General features: G+C 38.8%; 1 protein-coding gene across 2 annotated transcripts in view; it reads left to right on the top strand.

The window, feature by feature from the left end:
* The window catches only part of ALKBH1 (alkB homolog 1, histone H2A dioxygenase), a 40,649-nt gene extending 19,739 nt beyond the window's left edge, over positions 1 to 20,910 (top strand). For both annotated transcript variants that reach the window (XM_072623689.1, XM_072623690.1), the window contains exons 4-6: positions 12,026 to 12,116; positions 18,438 to 18,631; positions 19,656 to 20,910. In XM_072623689.1, coding sequence (XP_072479790.1) covers positions 12,026 to 12,116; positions 18,438 to 18,631; positions 19,656 to 20,094 — 724 coding nt within the window. In that variant the 3' untranslated portion in view covers positions 20,095 to 20,910. The remainder of the gene's footprint in view (positions 1 to 12,025; positions 12,117 to 18,437; positions 18,632 to 19,655) is intronic.
* Positions 20,911 to 21,966: the final 1,056 nt, after the last annotated feature.

Below are 21,966 nucleotides of genomic sequence, written 5' to 3'. Positions count from 1 at the left end.
CTGTGGGTTGAGGGATCTGTGAACTGCTGCTACTGCAACGGGGGATTCTGACCCAGGCCTGCTCGGGTCTGTGGCCAAGGCTAGGCTGGGCTGGGCTCAGCTCCGCACCTGGTGCGACAGACGTTTCCCGTTGGCCTTTCAGGTCACCCTGGGCTGGAAATCTCCTCCACTCTGTTGTTCTGTGACTTCTGCTGCTCTAGAATTTGTTGAGAATCTTTCTTTACAGGTATTTCATGGGCTGTGGGGGGAGAGCTAGCATATATGTGTCTTTCTACTCAGCCATCTTGGCTCCGCCCCCCTCCTTTTTTTAAAAAAGCAAAGTTTTATGGTTAGGCTTTTCAAAAAATTATTTTGTGATCTCTATGGATTAGAGAGAGTATATATTAGAAACTAGCAGTCCAGTTTCGCAACATCCCTGGTCAGAAGTGATGAGGACCATGTGAGTAGAGATAAAAAAGGGATAGAAAGAAAGAAAGAAAGAAAATAGATATGAAGGCTCCCCATTGATGGAGAGTACTAGACCCCTAGATCCTAGAGACCAGAATGATAGGCATAGATTTATAGAATGATAGATTTAGAGGGGGATCTCAGAGGTTAGCTAATCTAATCACTCTGTAAAATACAAATTTCATCTACAATATTTCTTCAGAATGGTCAGTCTTCCAACCTCTCTTCACATCATCCAGCCTCTCTCAAGGTTGGATAGGCTTGCAGATGTTGAAATTCTGTTTCTGGGAAAAAGTGTTCTGCTACCTACCTTCCCCAGCCTACATTCCACTTCTCCTCAGGGCTTCTGCCTGATTGTTATTGAAAGTAGCCTGGAAACATGAAAGTGCAACACCTTCAAAGCTGAAATTACTTGTAGTCCCTAGGAGTCTCAGTGCTCATGTGAGCTCCCCAGAGACCTTTAGGCCCCTGGCACTTTCTTTAGTGCACTCTCTGGGAGACTATGGTGCATTAGTCAGGTAGTAGTAACTTCTAGGAGCTCCCAGAAAGTAATGTTTCCCTTTTACTTTCACAACTGAGGGAGCAATGATTCAAACAGTTGCTATTTTTAATTCCAGAGAATGTGGAGACAAATCAAAAATGGAGTTCAGTGGATGGCCTGAAGTAAGAAGCAAATTCTTGTGCCAGCATGTGTCTAAAAGCTGATAGTAAACTACCCATTTCTCCACACAGAGGGAAAAGTTTTTTCCCACAGAGCAATTTCCTATTAAACCTCTTCCTGCTGTTGTTTGTTGTGATGACATATTTCATTTTGATTGTCTTTGGTGTTTTTGAAAACAGAGGGCTTTTCTTCAGGTATCTCTGATAATTGTCTGATATCTAAGGTATATAGGGAATTAAGCAAAAATATATAGGATCAAGAGCCATGCCACAATGAATAAGTGAACAAAAGATAAAAATAAGTGGTTCTCAAAAGAAGTACTAGAAACTTAACAGCATCTGAACAGTTGTTCCAAATCACAGAGGGAGAGAAATGTAGATTGAAACAGCGCTGAGGTTTCACCTTATCCAGAAAATTCATAGATAAAAGATGGAAAGAAGCAATTTTGGAAGGGCTTTTACACACTCACTGGAGGTACAAGTCGGTCCAGTTGTTCTGGAAAGTCTGGAATTATGCTTTTAAGAAAGTACCTTAAATGTCCATACTCTTTGACTCAGAGATCTCACTCACTTGGGGCAGTTAGCCCCAAGGAATTCAGAGACAAAAGGAAGGCCCCATATATACCAAAGTACTTGTATATTCATAGTAGGACTGTTTGTGGCAGCAAAGAATTAGAAACAAAGTAGCAGCCCAGTGACAGGAACGCTGATAAAGACAAATGACTATAATGGAATATTATTCTACCATAAGAAACAATGACTATGAAGAACTTAAAAGAAATGTGAGAAAATTTATGGAACAGATGCAAAGTGAAATAAAGATATCCAGGAAAATAACATTTACAGCTGCAGCAATGTAAGTGAAAAGAACAATAAAATAAAACTTGAGTGTGGGCCAAGTTTGCCCCTGTAGAAGAGCTGAAAAAATGTCCTTCCCTTCTCAGAAGAGATGGGGCCCTGGGTGTGGAGTCTTAAATACATTCATATATACTCGATATGTTAGGAACTGCCTTTTTTTTTCCCTGTTCTTGTTACAGGGAATGGCTCGGTGGATGGGGAAGTGGGGAAACTTTTCTAGCAACAAGGATATCAATAAAAATAAATTTTACAAATAAAAGGCCTTTTTAGCGCCCATACATTTTTACCAGTGCAACATCATTGTGATTATCAATGCTTGTATATTCTGTTCTTAAATTCTAGCATAACTTATTTTCATATCTTTTCCCTTCTTTGAAAAATCATAACTTGTTACATATAAAATCACCATCCTCTTATAAATAGCTTTATTTTCTATCTTAGAAATATAAACCAGAAGTCTTAAAAGAGAAATAGAAATGTCTGTAGGACATTTTTGTCTTACTGGAGCCATATTTGTAATAATCATTAACAAAAAAAAACCTCATTACTACAGTATGCCTTGCAGAATCTGATGTGATTTTGGATCCTAATACAGACCTTAAAGATCTTTGAAAGGCTACACTTCCCTAGCTGAGGTCTGAGAGGTATTCTAGAACAGTGCATTCTCTAGCTCTCCACAAGAGGGCACCAACAAATCCTTTTCTTTGCCTTCTCATACATTTTTAACCTATAGTAATCCTCATTTAGCTTTAACTGCAGTAGTTTAATATGCTGCAATTTGCATCACATTTTAAAAAGTTTAGTTGTTAAATAGTAGTTGTTTTCTATAATATATAGACTTGTCTACAGTTGTTTATATCACCATAATACTGCTCAGCTAACTGCAGTTAGTGGGTATCTCAAAACATGCAAATCTTTTTCTTGAATGTGAGATGTTAACATTTCATATTGATAAAAATTGTATTTGTCAGTATGTGTGGTATTCACCATTCCCTTTATCTTTTGCTTCTCCATGTGCGTATGTGTGCACATGCATGCGTGTGTGTGAGTACGCATGCATGTAAGCATCCATCCTGAAATATCTGTTGTATGAGATAAGGGCCATCTCTTTAGAGATTGAGGTAAGTCTTCAGGACGTGTTGTATCTTTACTTATGCTCTTTACACGTCTACTTTTACTATTCCCCCATCATTTATCTAAATCCCATCTGTCCCAAGATGAGTGGATCTTCCATTATGAAGTCTTCTCAGACTACTCAAGCTGTCTCCTCGTAGAGCATAGGTTTTTGACCTCTGCCCTTCTCTGTCTCCCCTTTACACACTCCCCTGCTATGATCCTGATAGGTATAAATCTAGTGTCGTAGATTGCACTGTTTCAGTCTTCTTGCAAGCCCCTACTACTGGGCCTGGCAAAGAGCTTCACTGTCCCTGGCTCATGCTGTATTCAGAGTAGCCTGCCTGGATTATACACTGGCTTTTTATCCTGGTGCAGCTACAGTGCAGGTCTCTAGAAAGGCTTTAAGTTTGTATGTAGTGTCCAGTCCTGTGTCCCTATGTAGTGACCTGTAGGGGTTGACTCTATCCCCTACTGCTTTAACAGACCTGGGTTCAGATCTGCTGGTTTTAGACCCCAATTCCAAACACCATCTTCCTCTTCCCTTAATTGTCTCCTCTTGTCTTAGACCTCACCTCTTTGTGACATCCTGGACTAAATGGAGGACCTTATAGAAATTTCTCTTTGGTTTTCTTTATCATTGTTCTTTCTGTTGCATTTTTAGGACTTATACTAGAGGGTGGAAGAACTAAGTTCTTCCAGGACTGTTTACATCTCTATTTTAGCTGGAAATGAAGTTTCTCAAAACTATAATGCTCATAGTCAGTACTGTACAATTATACTTCTGTTCTTTTCCATAAATGTTGTTTCCTGTTTAGATTTTAAGCTTCCCAGGGACAGATTATATTTTATATTTTTTTATATCCTTCTGATTGGCTTCATACTGTATTTGTCCGATATAACTGCTTAGATTCAGAGATATACCCACAAAGTTATTCAACTGGGCATATCCTTTGACCCAGTGAATCCATTAAGTCTCTAGCCCAAAGAAATTAAACAAAGAGAAAAAGGACCTATGCATACAAAATTATTCATAGCAGCTCTTTTGGTGTTGGCAAAGAACTGGAAACCAAGAGAGTACCTGTCATTTGGGAAATGACTGAACAAATTATGGCATATGAAGAAAATGCAGTGCTCTTATGCTGTAGGGAATAAAGGGAGGAATTGTTTCAGAGAAACTTTGGAAGATTTGTACAAGTGATACAGGGTGAAATGAACAGAACCAGGAGAACAATTTATATAATAACAACATTGTTTAAAGATAATGTTGAAAGACTTAACTTTGATCACTACAGTGATCAACCATGATTCTTAGAGGTTGATGATGAAGCATGCTACATACCACCTGACACCTCCTGATGGAGGACTCAGGGTATAAAATTTGACATACTTTTTTTGAACATAGCCAGTGAAGGAATTTGTTTTGCTTGAAGATTCATGTCTGTTGCAAAGGTTTTCTTTTGTTTTTCATGGGGAAGAGGAGGTGGGAAGGAGAGGAAACAGATTTTTGTTAATTGAAGAAAATTAATATAAAAAATCAATATCAAATTTGAGTTCATTCCATTTGGGAATTTGACAAGTTCATGCAATTTGTCCCCATCCAAGAATCACATTTCAACTGAGATCAGATCTTTTGTTTAAAAGCTCTATAGAAAGTTACCTAATCCTCCAAAAGCTCTTAGTAAAGACAATGATGAATTGTTATTTTTTTCAAATATCTGTTACTTGTTGATTCTCATCCCAGTTAAATGTAAGTAAGTATCTTGAGGGTAGGAACCAGTTTGTTTTTTATCTTTGTGTACCTAGCTTACCTCGTACAGTGTCTGGCACTTAATAGGTAATTTAATAACTGCTCCAGTATCTCTGCCAACAAAATCTCAAATGGGATCATGAGGAGTTAGACATGACTGAAAACAGCTGAACTACAACAAACTGCTAGTTTAGAATATTGTGGGTAGGGAGGGGGGAAGGGAAAAGGATGTAGTCATAGGACTAGCACTGATCCAGCACTTAACACAGGGCTTGGCAAATGATGATCAGTCATGTCCAACTCTTTGTGACTCCTTTGACGATAGCATACCAAGCCCTTTTGTCTTCCACTATCTCCTGAAATCTGTCCAAGCTCATGTTCATTGTTTCCTAACTCTATGCACTTTATCTTCTGCCATCCCCTTTTCCTTTTGCCTTTAATTCTTTCCCAACATCACAGTCTTCTCTAGTGATTCCTGTCTTCTCATTATGTGGCCAGAGTATTTAAGCATCAGTTTCAATATTTGACCTTCAGTGAATAGTCTGAATTAATTTCTTTAACCCTTGATTGATTTGATCTTCTTGCTGTCCAGGGGACTCTCAGAAGTCTTCTCTGGCATCATAATTTGAAAACATCAATCCTTGCATGCTCAGCTGTCCTTGTAGTCCAACTCTCACAGCCATACATTGCTGCTGGAAAAACCATAGCTTTGACTATATGCATCTTTGTTGGCAAGGTGACATCTCTGCTTTTTAATATGCTCTCCAGATTTGCCATAGCTTTCCTACCAAGGAACAAGCTTCTTTTAATTTTATGGCTGTAGTCACCATCTGTAGTGATCTTTGAGCCCAAGAATATAAAATCTACTGCTTCCATTTCTTCTTCCTCTGTTTGCCAGGAAGTGATGTGACCAGTTGACATGTTAATCTTCAAGCCAGGTTTCACTCTCTTCTTTCACCCTCATCAGGAGGCTTCTTAATTCTTCATTTTCTGCCTTCAAAGTGGTAACATCTTGATATTTCTCTTAGTGACCTTAATTCTGGCTTTTAATTCATCCAGCCTGGCATTTTACATGATGTATTCTGAATGTAAGTTAAGTTAGTATAAGTTAAACAGGTGACAATATACAACCTTGTCACACTCTTTTTATAACCTTAAACCAATCATTTCTTCCATGTTCAGTTCTGTTGCCTCTTGACCTGCATACAGGTTTCTCAGGAGACAAGTAAGATGACCTAGTAATTCCCACTGCTTTGAGCACTTGCCACATTTTGTTGTGATCCACACAGTTAAAGCCCTTAGTGTATTTAATGAAGCAGGGAGAGGTGTTTTTCAGGAACCCCATTGTTTTCTCCATAATCCAGTGAATGCTGGCAATTTGGTCTCTAGTTCCTCTGCCTGTTCAAAAATCAGTCTACTCTTACAGTAATTCTTGTTTTCTTGGTTCACATATTGCTGAAGCCCAACTTGCAGAATTTAAGCATAATCTTGCTGGTGTGTGAAATGAGCACAACTGTTCAGTAATTTGAACATTCTTTGAAGTTGCCTTTCTTTAGCATTGGGACATAAACTGATCTATTCCAGCCCAGTTTTCCAAAATTTGCTGGCATATTGAGTGCAGCACTTTAATAGCATCATCTTTGAGAATTGTAAATAGCTCAGCTGGAATTCCAACATCTCCACTAGCTTTGTTATTATGAGCAATGCTTACTGAAGTTCACTTAACTTTGTTCTCCAGGATGTCTAGCTCTAGGTCTGGTTATGGGCGATGTTGATGTCTTTCTTGTATGTTTCTTCTGTATATTCTTGCCAGTTCTTAATCTCTTCTACTTCTGTTAAGTACCTACCATTTTTGTCTTTTATCATGCCCATTTTTGCATTGAAATGCTCCCTTGATATCTCTAATTTTCTTGAAGAGATCTCGTCTTTCTCATTCTGTTTTCTATTTTCTTTGCATTGCTTGTCTATCTTTATATATTGTATTATTTCTTTGCTATTCTCTAGAATTCTGCATTCAGTTGGGTATATATTTTTCCACTGTCTTCTTTACCTTTCACTTCTTTCCTCAGCTATTTGTAAAGTCTCATCACACAGTCATTTTGCTTTCTTGCCTTTCTTTTTCTTAGGAACATTTTTTTTTTATTTTTCATTTTTAACACAGCTCATATCATGTAACACAATTCCAACTTTTGGTCAGGTGATGTGTCTTTTGAAGCATTTACAATGTAGACCACAAACAAATTTTTTTTTTTTAACATTAACCAACTGAGACACAAATAATAACCATGTATGCTAACTTCATAAGCCTAATTGTCTCCACACTATTACTAAGAATTAAAGGACCCTAACTTATTGTTGTTGGTCTAAAGTCCTAAGCCTAATAGCTTAATTTTAGACTTGACCTCGAATGTTCCCCTACCAACAATCTATAGTTTAATAGATCTGGTATTAAGCTTACAAACCTTTTGACTATAGGAAACTGCCACTAAGAGTAGGGACATTGCAGGGAACCAATATCTCCCCAACTTCATGTCAGTTCCAGGCAGGATTAGATTGTCAACTTGCATTCGGTGAGGCATAGAGTCTGCCAGGTGTCAGTGGAGAAATTGAGTCAGGAGAATCCTACCTCAGCCCAGGCTGAACAGCCGCTCTCCCACCCTTCCCATGAGATCACCTTTTTCAGTTCATACCAGCATCTCACAAGCTTACTGGCATCATGGATTGGAGGCTCAGACCACCTTTTTTACTATGCATACCTGGAGTTAGACTCAGAACAGTTCCATAGCATCTTAAAATAGCAAGTTCCAATAACCAGGTTTCAGATATGACTGTAATTTCACATTGGCTAAGGAACATTTTTTGAGGCAAGTCTTAAGTGGCTTACATGTCTTTCTATACCTGTTCTAGTTCCTGCTTAAATAACAATCATAAAATCACATTTACCATTAAAACCTTAACTTTTCCATCAATGCCAAATTTTACCCAAAGTTACCTGCCTCAAGGAGACTTAGACTAAAATTCACTTCCCTAAACTAAAGATGTCTCCAATTTAGTCTCAGTAATTAATTCAGTCAATTCTTTTAATACTTTTAATGCTGATTGCTTTTACATCACTTTGTAACATGTCCAATTTTTCTCCCCATCTCTCCCCTCCCTCCACCCCCTAATACCTTGCATTCTGATTACCCCTTCCCTCAATGAGCTCTCAATGAGCCCTCCCTTCTGTCACACCCCACCCTTCCACATCTTCTCTCTTTTCTTGTAGGGCAAGATAAATTCCTATACCCCATTACCTGTGTTTCTTATTTCTCAGTTATATGCAATAATAATTCTCAACATTTGTTTCTAATACTTTGAATTCTACCTTCTTTCCCTCCCTACCCATCCCCACTGAGAAGGCAAGCAATTCAATACAGGCTATATATGTGTCATTTTGAAAAAGACTTCCATAATAATCATGTGTAATACTAACTATATTGCCCTCTATCCTACTCTGTCCCCCCTTATTTTTTTATTCCCTTATTTGACCTTGTCCCTTCCCAAAAGTGTTTATTTCTAGTTACTCCCTTCTCCCATCTTCCCTCCCTTCTATCATTCCTCTCACCCCACTTGTCACCTCCTCCCCTACTTTCCTGTAGTATAAGATAGATTTTCATACCAAATTTAGTGAGCATGTTGTTCCCTTCTTAAGCCATATGTGGAGAGAGTAGCTTCACTTTTCCTCTCTCCCCTTCTCCCTTTTCTCCTCCCTTGAACAAGATTTTTCTTTATCTCTTTTATGAGTTATAGCCTGCCCCATTCCATTTCTCCCTTTCACCTCCCAGTATTTTCCTCCCTCACCCCTTAATTTTTATTTTATATATTTTTTTGTGGATATCATCTCTTCTGATTCAACACAGCCTGTACTCTCTATGTGTGCGTGTGTGTGTGTGTGTGTGTGTGTGTGTGTGTGTGTGTGTGTGTGTGTGTGTGTACAGTCCCTCTACCTACCCAAATACTGAGAAAAGTCTCAAGAGTTATAAATATTTTCTTTCCATGTAGGAATGTAAACAGTTCAGCTTTAGAAAGTCTTTTATGATTTCTCTTTGCTGTTCTTTTCAAGCTTCTCTTGATTCTTGTGTTTGAAAGTCAGATTTTCTCTACGGTTCTGGTCTTTTCAACATGAATGCTTGGAAAGTCCTCTATATCATTGAATGACCATTTATTCCCTTGAAGTATTATACTCGGTTTTGCTGGGTCCCAGTTCCTTTGACTTCTGGAATTCCAAACCCTTCAATCCCTTAATGTTGAAGCTGCCAGATCCTGTGTTTTCCTGATTATATTTCCATAATACTCAAATTGTTTCTTTCTAGCTGCTTGCAGTATTTTCTTCTTGACCTTGGAACTCTGAAATTTGGCCACAATATTCCTAGGAGTTTTTCTTTTCAGTTCTCTTTCAGGAGGTGATGTGTGGATTCTTTCAGTATTTATTTTGCCCTCTGGTTCTAGAATATCAGGACAGTTTTCCTCGGTAATTTCATGGAAGATAAATTATCTCTTCTGGATCTGTTTTCCAGGTCAGTTGTTTTTCCAATGAGATGTTTCACATTATCTTCAATTTTTTCAAACTTTTGGTTTTGTTTTCTGACTGCTTGGTTTATCTCATAGTCATTCATTTCCCTGAACTCAGTTCTCTCTTTCAGAGAACTATCTTGTTCAGTGAGCTTTTGAACCTTCTCCTCCATTTGGCTGATTCTGCTTTTTAATGCCTCCTTCTCCTCATTGGCTTTTTGGACCTTTTTTTCCAACTGAGTTAGCTTCTTTTTAAAGGTGTTATTTTCCTCAGCATTTTTTTGGTTCTCCTTTAGCAAGCTGCTAACACACTTTTCAAGCTCTTCCATTGCCTGAGTTCAGTTTAAGTTCACTTTGGAGGCCCTGGAGGCAGGGGTTTTAACTTCCTGTAACAGTAAACCTTGTTCTTCCTCATCTGAAAGGATGGGAGGAGACACCTGTTCACCAAGAAAGTAACCTTCTGTGGTCTTATTTTTTTTCCCTTTTTTGAGCATTTTCCAAGCCAGTTACTTGACTTCTAAATCCTTTGTCAAGAGATTAGACTCTCTGCTTGGTTCCCCTGGGCTTTGGGTGGGGGCAGGGCTGTCACTCAAGTCTGGAGTTTAGATCAGCTGCTCCCTACTGCCAGAGGCTTTAAGCTGAGCTGCCTGAACAATGGATCCAGGTTGCTTCCTGGGCTCCATAGCTGTCTTCAGTCTGCTGCCGGGGCCTCTGCCATTGCCTGGGGCTATTGCTGGAGAAACCTGTTGTCTCTCCCCCACTGACCTCTGGAGCTTTCTTTGTTGCTTGTGAGTTGAGGTATCTGGGACATTCCCTGCTAGGAACTCTGCTCGGAGGTCTGTTGAGGTCCTGTTCCTCCCAGTGCCATGTGGCCAGGGCTGTGCTCCGCTCCACTTAGCGTCCTGTGAGATAGACCTTTCCTGTCGGCCTCCTGGGTTACCTTTGGCTAGAAACCTCTTTCACTCTGTTGTTCTGTGGCTTCTGCTGCTCTAGACTTTATTGGGAGTCATTTTTACAGGTATTTTGTGGGCTGTGGGGGAAGCACTAGAGTATATGCATCTTTCTACTCTGCCAACTTCAGGAATACTTTTTATTGCTGCCTCCTGTATAATATTGTGAACTTTCTTCCACAGTTCTTCAGGCACTCTGTCTGCCAGATCAAATCTTTTAAATCTATTCATTGCTTCCACTTCATAAGTAATGTTATTTAGATGATACCTCTCTATGGTCTGATGTTTTCCCTACTTCAGTTTAAGTGTGAATTTTGCAACAAGAAACTAATGATCAGAACCACAGTCAGCTCCAGGTCTTGTTTTAACTCACTGTATAGGTCTCCTCCACCTGATTTCGATATTAAACATCTGGTGATGTTTGTTTGTAGAGTCATCTTTTAGTTTGTTGAAAAAGTGTTTGCTACGAGCAGTGAATTATCTTAGCAAAATTCTATCAGTCTCTGCCCTTCTTCACTTTGTACTCCAAAGCCAGACTTGCCTGTTATTCTAATCATCTTTGGATTTCCTGCCTTAGCGTTCAATCCCCTACGATGAATGTGATGTCTTTCTTCTAGAAGATGTTGTGTCTTCGTGAAACTGATCAGCTTTGGCTTCTTTGGCATCAGTGGCTGGAACATAGTCTTGGATTACTATGGTATTGCATGGCTTACCTTGGATTCGAACAGATTTCATTCTGTCATCTTTGAGATGAGTACTGCTTTTCTCATCTTTTTATTGACTATGAGAGCTGCTCCATTTCTTCTAAGGGATTCTTGCCCACAGTAATGTGTGTAGTGATCACCTGAATTAAATTCACCTATTCCTATCCATTTAAGTTCATTGACATCCAAGATGTCTATCTGCTGTTTGACCACAGCCAGCCAACCTTGGTTCATAGATCTTACACACTTGACACACAGTAGGCACTTAATAAATATGTATTGATTTTATGTGTTTAGAGATTTGCCCTACCAGACAAGCCTCCTCCCCCTAATGGTGGTATAGCTGTACCCTTAGATTTGGTCAGACAAGATGTAATTATAGGAAAAACTACCTTTCTGCTTTACAGAAACCTCCTGTGGTTTGAAAGAGGGAATGTCAGAAATCGAATCAACTAGTGTAAAACTTTAATTATTGTCTCAGTCTCTGTTATCCAAGCTACGTTAGTCAGGGCAAAAAAGGATATGGTAAACCAGCTTTTTTTTTGTTTAAGTTATTTGTGATAGCTATGATTAATTCATACCTTCCTTTTAGCAAGGCTGAACTGGGAATACTGTTTTAACCAAGTTTTCATTTACCCACAGTGCTTTTAGTTCTATTTGGGTAATTAATTATACTCAGCCTTGATTTAGCCTTATTGAGGTGTTTTAGAGAGTTACCCTTTCTTCTTTGAGACTGACCTCTTTTAACAAAGAAATTTAAAGAGAAACTTGGTATCAGAAATGGCAAGAGCCAATTTCAGCTGTTCCACTGACTGTCATTGTTATATTAGTCGTATGGTTTTATCTCTGCCTGTTTCCTTTTCCACTCCTGTGGGTACCAGTATTTACCACTAAACAGCATTTGTGGACACTTAGATCAAAGGACCCTAGGCAACAATACTATTGTTGCAACTTGAATTTTTAAACTCTTTTTTTGTCACTAATCTTTTTAGAAATAAAGACGTGAACAAAAAGAGACCTCGAAGTTTGCTAGAAAAACTACGTTGGGTAACCCTGGGCTACCATTACAACTGGGACAATAAGGTATTAAATTTTTTTTTTTTTTTTTGCCGTTTCTGATCTTTTCTCGTTTCATACTTCTCTGGCTTAAGTGATTGAATCTCCTTAGTAGACCTGAGTTATCAGATTTGATGGTGGATCTTTTTCATTTGTTTTCTCTTAATATCTCTCTTAAAGTTTTTCAAGGAGAAATGGTTATCAGGAGAAAGTAGTTATCCTTCACTTATATCTTGTCTTTTTTAGAAGTTTTCAGAGCTTTCTCTGTTATGACTTTGTGTTATGAATTTTACTTCTCTACTTTTTCAAGAGTAATGTTTTATCAAATAATTATTAAGTGCTTACTATTTGCAATGCAATTTTAAAAAACCACTTCTTGTTCTCAGGGAGTTTATAATCTAATAGGAAAAATAAACCATGTGCACAGGTGATTGTAATATGAGGTAGAATATGCTGATGACTAAAAATGTCCTAGACAAAGCGAAACCTCTCTGCAGATGACACTGCATCTCGAGATGTCTTTTCTAGTGCTTGCTAGACTCTCTTTCACAGCTGTTGATCCACTGGTCCCCATGGACCAGAATGATTTAGAATATTTCTGAGTTAGAAGAAATTAAAATACTCCTTGCTTCCTATTGCCACTTTTATACTCTCCTTCTGTCACTATCCATCAGCAATCTCTCCTCCTTTGAGGATCACACAATCTTAATTTATTACACAGTCTAGATCCTGGTGACTATTATATCCAGCCCCCAGGACATTTTTCCTTCCTTTCCCAAGAGTTCACTGCTTCAGTCACAGTCTACCTCTCCATCCCCAGATCTTGCTCTTCTACTAGGGGACTTTCAGCACACATGTTGATGTACTCTCACATACCCCAACTTTCCATTTCCTTAATCTGCTCTGTGACCTTTTCCCCCACTCCACCTCAGTTACACACAAGAATGATCATACCTTTGACCTTGCCATCACCCACACGTATTCTACTTCATGTTAAGAACTCTGAAATTCTTTTATCCAGTCGTAATCTTTCCATCTCTCCCTATGCCTTACTGCTCCCAAGCCTGTTCTTCCTCACCATAACTTCTAGTTCATTCACTCCCTATTACTTTTCCAGGCCTTTACTTCTGCTCTGGCTAGTTTTAACCCCTCCATGAACACTGTCATGTACTCTTGAATCATTTATTACCTTTTCCTTTCACCAGTCACACCTGCCACACCCCAACTGCTTCTTTTGATTCTGCTCTTGCTGCTGAGTAGACTTGAAAAAAATCATAAAACCAGTATAACTGAGCCCACTTATAAATTCATGTTATTTAGCTTCGACTGGGCAAGGCAGTCTTTCTACTTTGCCCTAAGTAATTTTCTATTCCACTGACCATAGCAGCTGTTCCAAACCTTTCCTTTTCTCTTCAAGCCTTCCATCTACACCGCCATAATCCAGCTTCTCAAATTGGAATCTCATCCCATATGTCACCAAAAAATTGAGAATACTTGACTTTTGCCCTTCTCATATCAAATTCCTTTGACATCGTCCTCCTTCACACCAGTCTCTGATGAAGAAGCAGGTTTTCTTCTTGTTAAGAACAATACTTCTCCACATAACCTCCACATAAGAAGTTCTGTCCTCTTCCCTTTTCTTCTATGTGCTTTCTCACTTGGTAATCTTACCATGTCCCATAGGCTGAGTCATTCTCTTTAAACACATGATTCTCAGATCTGTATATTCAGCCTTTTCATCCCTTCCCATCTTCAGCAGATTTCTTCCACTATCATTCCCATCTTTCTAATTTTCAATCTCTCCCTATGTGTTGCCAACAAATTTGTCCAAGTCTCTCCATCTTAAAAAAAAAAACCAAAACACAAGATCTTCTTGCACTGCCACCACCCTGGTACAGGCCCTCATCACTTCATACTTGGACTGTTGCAAGAGCTTGCTGGTGGATCGCCTGCCTCAAGTCTCTCCCTACTCCAGACCATCCTCCCTTCAGCTACCAAAATAATTTTCTTAAAGTACAAGTCCAACCATGTCACCTCTGTACTCAGTAAACTCCATTGGCTCCCTGTTGCCTCCAGGAGCAGGTACAAAATGCTTTTGTTTGGCATTTAAAGTCCTTCATAACCTCGACCCCTTCTACCTTTCCAGCCTTTTATACTTTACTCCACCTTATTCTTTGATACAAGGAAACTTTCCTCTTGTCAATCCCATGAACAAGATATTCCATTTTTCATCTTTAGGCATTTTCTCTGACTTCTCCATGCCTGGAATATTCTCCCTTCTCAGTTCTAACTATCTGACTTCCTTTAAGTTCCAACTAAAATCCCATCTTTTACAGGAAGCCGTCTCCCACCCCTCTTAATTCTAGTGCCTTCTCTTTGTTGTTTCCTGTTTATCCTTAATAGAACTTGCTTTGTGTGTATTTGTTTGCTTGTTGTCTCCCCATTAGATTGTAAACTCCTTGAGACAAGGACTGTCTTTTGTTTTTTTTAAATATCCTCAATGCTTAGTACAATTCCTGACACACAGTAAGCACTTAATAAATGCTGATTGATAATGGCTTCTTCTTTCCCCATTAGCTACCATCTTATACTTCTCCCCTTTTCAGCTAAGTGCGAAAACGTCTAGTATCTATGCTAATCATAATAGCTCACACTTGTATAATACTTTAAGGTTTGTGAAATACTCTGTAAATATTCTTTTAATTTTTCGTCAGCAATCCATCAGGAAGCATTTATTAAGCTCCTGGGTGTTAGATGCTATCATCATCCCCATTTCACAGATAAAGAAACCGGACAGACAAAGGTCAAGTCACTTGCCCAGGATCATGCAGCTAGTGTGTGAGGTTAGATTTGAACTCAGGACTTCCTGACTTCATCCACTATGCCACTGAGCTGCCCTTACGCTAAGTGCGTCTGCTTCTTCTCCTCTCACTCATTGTCAGCCCTCTGCATTCTAGATTCAGATTTCATCATTCTGCTGAAACCGTTATGTCCATACTTAAGCATTATTTATTAATTGTTAAATCTAATGCCCTGTTCCGAGTCCTTGTCCTTCTTGTCCTCACTGCCTCATTTGACATAGCTGACCACCTTCTCCTGGATACTCTTCCATCTTGCTTTTTGTGTTACCACTTTTTCTTTGGTTCCTTTTCTGCTTGATTACTCCTCAGTCCCTTTTACTGATTCTTCAGCCATATTACATGTACTAACTATGGGTATCTCTCAAGATAAGGCTCTGCCCTCTTCCCTTTTCCTCTCTGTGCTTTCTCTTGGTGATCTTACCATCTCCCATAGGCTCAGTCATTCTCTGTAAACACATGATTCTCAGATCTGTGTACTCAGCCCTAATCTCTCTCTTGAGATCCAGCCCTGCATCGACAACTGCTGATTGGACATTTCAAACTGCATGTCCTTTAGGTAACCCAAACTAGGCATGTCCGAAAGGGAATTATTCTTTCCCTCTTTTTTTTCCATGCAAAACATATTTCCATATTAGCCATATTGCAAAAGAAAACACAAACAAAATAAAACAATAAAAAGTTAAAAAAAAAAGTATATTTCAGTCTGCCTTCAGAGTTTATCTGTTATCTTTCAGGAGATGGATCACATTTTCATTATAGATCCTTTGGAATTCTTTGGAGTCATTGTCTTGATCAGAGTTTGGAGTCATTGTCTTGATCAGAGTTTGGAGTCATTGTCTTGATCAGAGTTTGGAGTCATTGTCTTGGTCAGAGTTTGGAGTCATTGTCTTGGTCAGAGTGGCCAAGTCTTCCACAGTTGCTCATCCTTGCAATATTGCTCTTAGTGTTCTCCTCTTTATTTAGTCTCAGTGTTCTCCTGTTTATGCTCACTTCACTTTGCATAAGTTCATATAAATTTTCTCAGGTTTTTCTGAAATCATCCTGCTTAGCACAGTAGTATTCCATCACAATTATATACAACTTGTTCAAACATTCCCCAATTAAAGAGAATCACCTCACTTTCCATTTCTTTTTGCCATCTCAAAAAGAACTGCTATAAAATTTTTGTACACATAGGTCCTTTTCCCTTTTCTTTGATCTCTTTGGGATACAGACCTAGTAGTGGTATTGTGGAGTGAAAGGGTATGCACAACTTTATAGCCCTTTGGGCATAGTTCCTAATGGTTCTCCAGAAGGTTGCACTAGTTCACAATTCTATCAACAATACATTAGTGTCTGGATTTTTCCATATGCCCTCCAGCATTTTTATTTTCCTTTTCTGTCATGTTAGCCACTCTGATAAGGGTGTGAGGTGGTATTTTAAAGTTGTTTCAATTTGCATTTCTCTAATCAAAAGTGATTTAGAGCATTTTTTCATTTGTCTATTGTTGGCTTTGATTTCTTCTAAAGATTACCTGTTCATTTCCTTGGGCCATTTATCAACTGAGGAATGCCTCTTAATTTGGCTCAGTCCCCTATATATTTGGAAAATGAGACCTTTATCAGAGAAATTTGCTGTAAATTTTTTTCCCAGTTTTCTGTTTTCCTTCTAATTTTGACTGCATTAGTTTTATTTGTGCAAAAGTTTTTTTAATTTCATGTAATCAAAATTATCCATTTTGTATCCTGTGATGTTCTCTATCTCTTGTTAAACTCTTCCCTTATCCATAGATCTAAGCAATACATTTTTCCATACTCTTCTAAATTACTTATGATATCACCCTTAGTGTATAAATCATTTAGCTGTTTTGAACTTATCTTGGTAATCTTTCTTTCTTAACCCACCCTTCTTCTGCACTTCCCTCTTACTCTCAAGGACACTAATATTCTCTTAGACACCCAGGATCCTCAGTGTCAAGCTCAGCTCCCTTGTACTCTCCCCACATACCACTTCTGTTGGAAGTCTTGTATTGACTATCATAATATCTCTTGGCTTTGGCCCCGTTTCTATACCACAGAACCTCTCCCCTGATGCAGGTCTGCATCACTGCATGTCTGGACCATTGTAGTAGCCTTTTAGTTGTTTCTCCAGGCCATCCTCCATGTAACTGATCAAGGCTTTTTCTAAAGCTTAGGTCTGACCTCCTCCTCTACTCATACATAACCTCCTTTACTCAAGTCCAGTGGCTCCCTGTTGTTTCTCGGATCACATTGAAAGCCCTCTCTTTGGTAGTTAAAGTTCTTCCCACCCCAGCACCTTCTTATCTCTCCAATCTCCTTGCACATTACCCTGCTCTATGCACTCCATCTCCCATCTCTGTGCCATTTCACTTGCTATTTCCTATACTTGGGATACTCTCCCTCATCATCTCTGATTCTTAGAATCTCTTTTCTTTCAAGATTAAGATCTACTACCAACTTCTATAGGAGGCCTTTGCTGATCCTGCCAGCTATTAGTACCTTCCCTTCTAAGGTTACCTTCTGTCTACTTTCTTGTCTTATGCATGCATATTGTGTTCCCCATTAGAATGTAATCTTTTTGAGGATAGGGACTGTTTTTACTTTTTCCTTTCATTCCCAGCACTTAGGATATGTGCTCAATAAATACTTGCTGACTTATTGACAGGACCTTACCCTGTCCATAAGGAATCCCTTTTCTATAATTTTCTTCTCTTTGGTTACCAGAACAAGTGGCATTCAAAATATCCCTTGTGCCAGTTTCATTTAGCATGAACAAGGTGATAAGAAAGGATGTACCACTGCTGGTAAAGTTCCACATTAGGAAAGAAAAATTTTTTCGAGACATTGGTTTCTTCTCACATGTAGGTTTGTGTCTGAGCAATCTCTCAGGAGGCTGTAGACATACTTGACCGAGGTAGGCTTAGCCTTATCTCTGCAGAGCAAACTATGATGTTGGAGTTTTCATCAGAACTGTAATGTTGGCAGATTCCTGAATTGTCAAGTCACAAAGGTCTTATGATGAGAAAGGGCATTATGGGGATTTAAATTTTTAAGGAAAAAGGATATGAAGGATCATTGGTGCTGGACTGGTGGCTTGCTTAGTGGTATCAATTCAGAGCCAGCCTAAGGGAAGAAAATACTTAAAGGTACCTCCCCCTATAATTATAATCCAGTAGTCAAATTGCAGAGTAGGCTTCAAGCTATTGCTTGTAATCTTAGTGCCCAGCCAAATACATTACTGCAGTTACACAGCTTGTTTCACACACTGAGAAACCAAAAACTAACAAACTGTGATGTTTGAACTATCTTTATTCCCCTAAGAGCTAGCCCCATCAGAGTACAAGCACATTAGCCACGGAGTGACATGCAAGAATAATGAGTACTGGCATAGATTGTTTTACGGTGCTAACTGATAAAATGCAACAACTTTGTTTTTTCCTAAGTTTTTCTTTTGTCTTTTTTTTCCTTCCTTCTGTTTCTATCAAAGACATATTCAGCTGATCACCACACGCCTTTCCCCCCAGACCTGGCTTACCTCTCAAAACAAGTGGCTGCTGCATGTGGATTTCAGGATTTCCAAGCTGAGGCCGGAATACTCAATTACTATCGATTAGACTCCACGCTGGGGATCCATGTTGACAGATCAGAACTAGATCACACCAAGCCTCTCCTGTCCTTTAGGTAATCTATCTGAAGAAGGAGGTTTGTGATTATCCCTATCTAAAGCTTGCTCAAGCTAAGCATCAAGGTTATTAAATGGTGTTTAATGTTTAACTCCATAATGATCTTTCCTCACAAGACCTTGGAAGTTCGAGGCATAAGTGAAATGAGTTCTCTTTAAGTTAGTAAGCTCTCTTTAAGCTGCATTAGGACTGATTCTTGTGGCTGAGATATAGTGCCAGGGCTCTATGGCAATAGCATGGCGTAAAACAGAGCTTTCCAACTTGTTTGTGTAAGCTGATTGAAAAGTAACAGGCCACTATCCTAGTGTCCCTGAAAATTAGTTTTCAAGTTGTGTAAAGTGGTTATTTTTCACTTACTGTAGTAAGTCAAGAATATGTGATTTTATTAGTGTGGCTGTTGCTTCAACTGATAGAGATTGTACCCTCTCTTTGAAGATGGTCATCACCATCACCATCAGCCATTCAGAACTTAAATGGATCAGTCCTCAGACAACAGAGATTTGTCCAGATTTTTCATTATGTATTAGTGCTGGAACAAAACTTAAAATATAATTGCTTGTTCCTTAAGCCCCACTAATTATGCCTAAAATGAAAAGAAAATGATAAAAATAATAAAATAATTGAATGATCTTTATTAAAATACTTAAACATCAATAAAAATATACCAGCAAATAATATAATAATTTAATCATTTTAAAATTTAAATTTAGCAATTTAGCAACATGTTGTTTTTATTGTGGTGTTGATGGGGTTTTGGTTCATCCTGGGATTTTCAAAGATGCTGGCATAGACCAGTTTATTGTCTATACGACATACCAGGTTTTGGCCATCCCTGCTAAGAGGCTTTAAGCCAGTAGGTCAGAATCTTGGCACGGTTTGTGGAATAGTTGGAGTAGAAGAGTGCAGAATTTAAATTATGGAATGATCCAAATTAAGGTAAATTGCAGTTGCATAGCTAATGAGGAATAGCTTTGCCATTAATCGCCAGAATTCATCATTGCTTTTCCTGTGCTTTTTAATAGCTTCGGACAGTCTGCCATCTTTCTTCTGGGTGGCCTCAAAAGAGATGAAGTCCCCACAGCCATGTTTATGCATAGTGGAGACATCATGGTGATGTCAGGATTCAGCCGTCTGTTGAACCATGCGGTCCCAAGAGTCCTCCCAAATTTTGATGGGACAAGCCTGCCTCGTTGCCTAGAGGTATCACTCCCAGATGCCTTTCCTACAGGTTCAGTTGTAGAACCCTGTTCTGTGGAGGACTGGCAGGTGTGTGCCAACTATTTGCGAACAGCTCGGGTTAACATGACTGTGCGGCAAGTACTGGCCACAGGCCAAGACTGGGAGGACAAAGAAACCAAGACCACGAGTGAAAGCTCTTGCCATCTTGATGATAAAAATAATGAAGCAAAGAGGCCCAGGATGAGCCTAACAGTTGAACATTTGGGCAAACCAAACACTTAGGCAGGTCCAAAGATCATCAGTCACATTTTGTATTGCCATGAGCTTCATCTGAAAGAACTGTGTGAACCTTTGACTAGAAAAAACAAGAAACAGAGACCTGCACATCATTGATTGCACAAGACCTGTGAAAACCTTTTCAGGAAAAAATCCCGGTTTCTCACTTTTATGAGGAACTCACTTGTTCTTATCCATAAGACTTGACACATGATACATACTCCTTACAAGCTCATAAGCTTGAACTTAGCCTAACTTGCCTCCGATGTCCATGGACACAGAAAACATTCCAAAAATAGGCTTCCCTCATGACTGACCCTCTACCATTATTTTTCATGATGATGGCACAAATAAACTTTTGTGTCTATGGGACTTCTAGATGTTGCAGGCTTAGATGAACATTAATTGTTGGAGGGAAATTCACCCACTCCATCCATGAGCCCCTGAGAAAAACCCTGTACCATCCTTCATCCCATTTTTTTACCTGTTTAGATTATGCATTGATTTCCCTTTCATCTCTGCACTCCTGTTCTGGTTTTTCAGAGGAAAACAGTGCACACACCAGACAGTGAAGCTGCAAATCTTATCCTCCAAAAAAAGAAATTAATCAGTAGCTATCTTTTGTGCCCAAGTGGTAAATATATTTAATGCCAGTAAAGGAAACAGCAAGTTTTTAAAAAACACATTTTCTTTAGGACTCCACACTCTTCTCTATCAGCCTTTTAAATGCAATTTTAATTGTCAGAATAAAATTCCAAGTCTCTGTTTTCTTCATGAATAAACTTACTCTGTTTTAAATTAAAGATCACTATCTGTTTTGAAGAGTTTGTATGTCTGGGAATTTTTTTTTCTATATAGCTGTTTTCTGTGTTCATGCTGCTAGAGCCCTCTGGCTGCTTCCCTGCAACGCCTCCCTGCCTTGTTACTGAGTTCTCTTTGTGACACTCTCACATGGGTGGGAGTATGACTTGATATCCTGCAGTAGTTGGATTCTTGTCTGTTAGGAAATAGCGTGGGAAATGCTTGAGGCACTGGGCTTCAATTTTTTAGTCCCACTGATGCAACTCCCTATAACCTCAATCAAGTCATTTTGTCTTTGTGTCTGCATTTTTCATTTATAAAAAGGAAATATTTTCTACCATCTCTGTAAGGGTGTGGCGAGGGTTACAAAAGTTTTGTTAACTTTTTGCTTTTGTGTTGATGGGGTTTGATGCATTGCAGGAGTTATTTAAAACGTTGTCGTTGTCATTTATGGCCTATATGCTAAGTTTTGGCCACCCCTAAGAAAAGGCTTACTTTCTCATTTTCTCTGTTCCTTTTTGCAGTGAGATAAAGCCAATAGTACAGTTATGCAGACATCCTTTGTGGAGTGGTTGGGATAAAGAAGGTGCATAACTTAAATGAGGAAATGATTCAAATGAAGAGAGATTACAATAGCATGGTTATTGCTACTCCTTAATAGAAACGTGGTATTCCAGGACGGTTTTAGTGCTATTACAGCAAGGGGAATATCCCAGCCTACCTGTCTGTTCAAAAGTTTTATCACACACCCCATGCTTGAAATGCATTATCTGCATTTAGGATTCATTTCAGTTTACATTCCCTGTATGCCCTATATTCAGATTTCTTATCCGCACTTAATACTAATGTCAGATGATCCTCTTCTGATTTCTTAGAAGTAACTGAGGAATTTTTGTATATGTAAATAAAGGAGTTGTGATTATCAGAAGAGAAAAAAATATAGTGGATAATTTTTGACCATTGACTACATAGTGTGACCCTTTTCCCCCATTTGGATACGTATAGCTATATAGATAGCTACAGATGAGAGTTAGCCCTAATATAGAATAAGTTATCTGTAAGCCATTTCTTGTAACC

This window comes from Notamacropus eugenii, chromosome 7 (assembly GCF_028372415.1).
Source record: "Notamacropus eugenii isolate mMacEug1 chromosome 7, mMacEug1.pri_v2, whole genome shotgun sequence".
Taxonomy (NCBI): domain Eukaryota; kingdom Metazoa; phylum Chordata; class Mammalia; order Diprotodontia; family Macropodidae; genus Notamacropus; species Notamacropus eugenii.
This window is presented reverse-complemented; position numbering and strand designations above follow the sequence as displayed.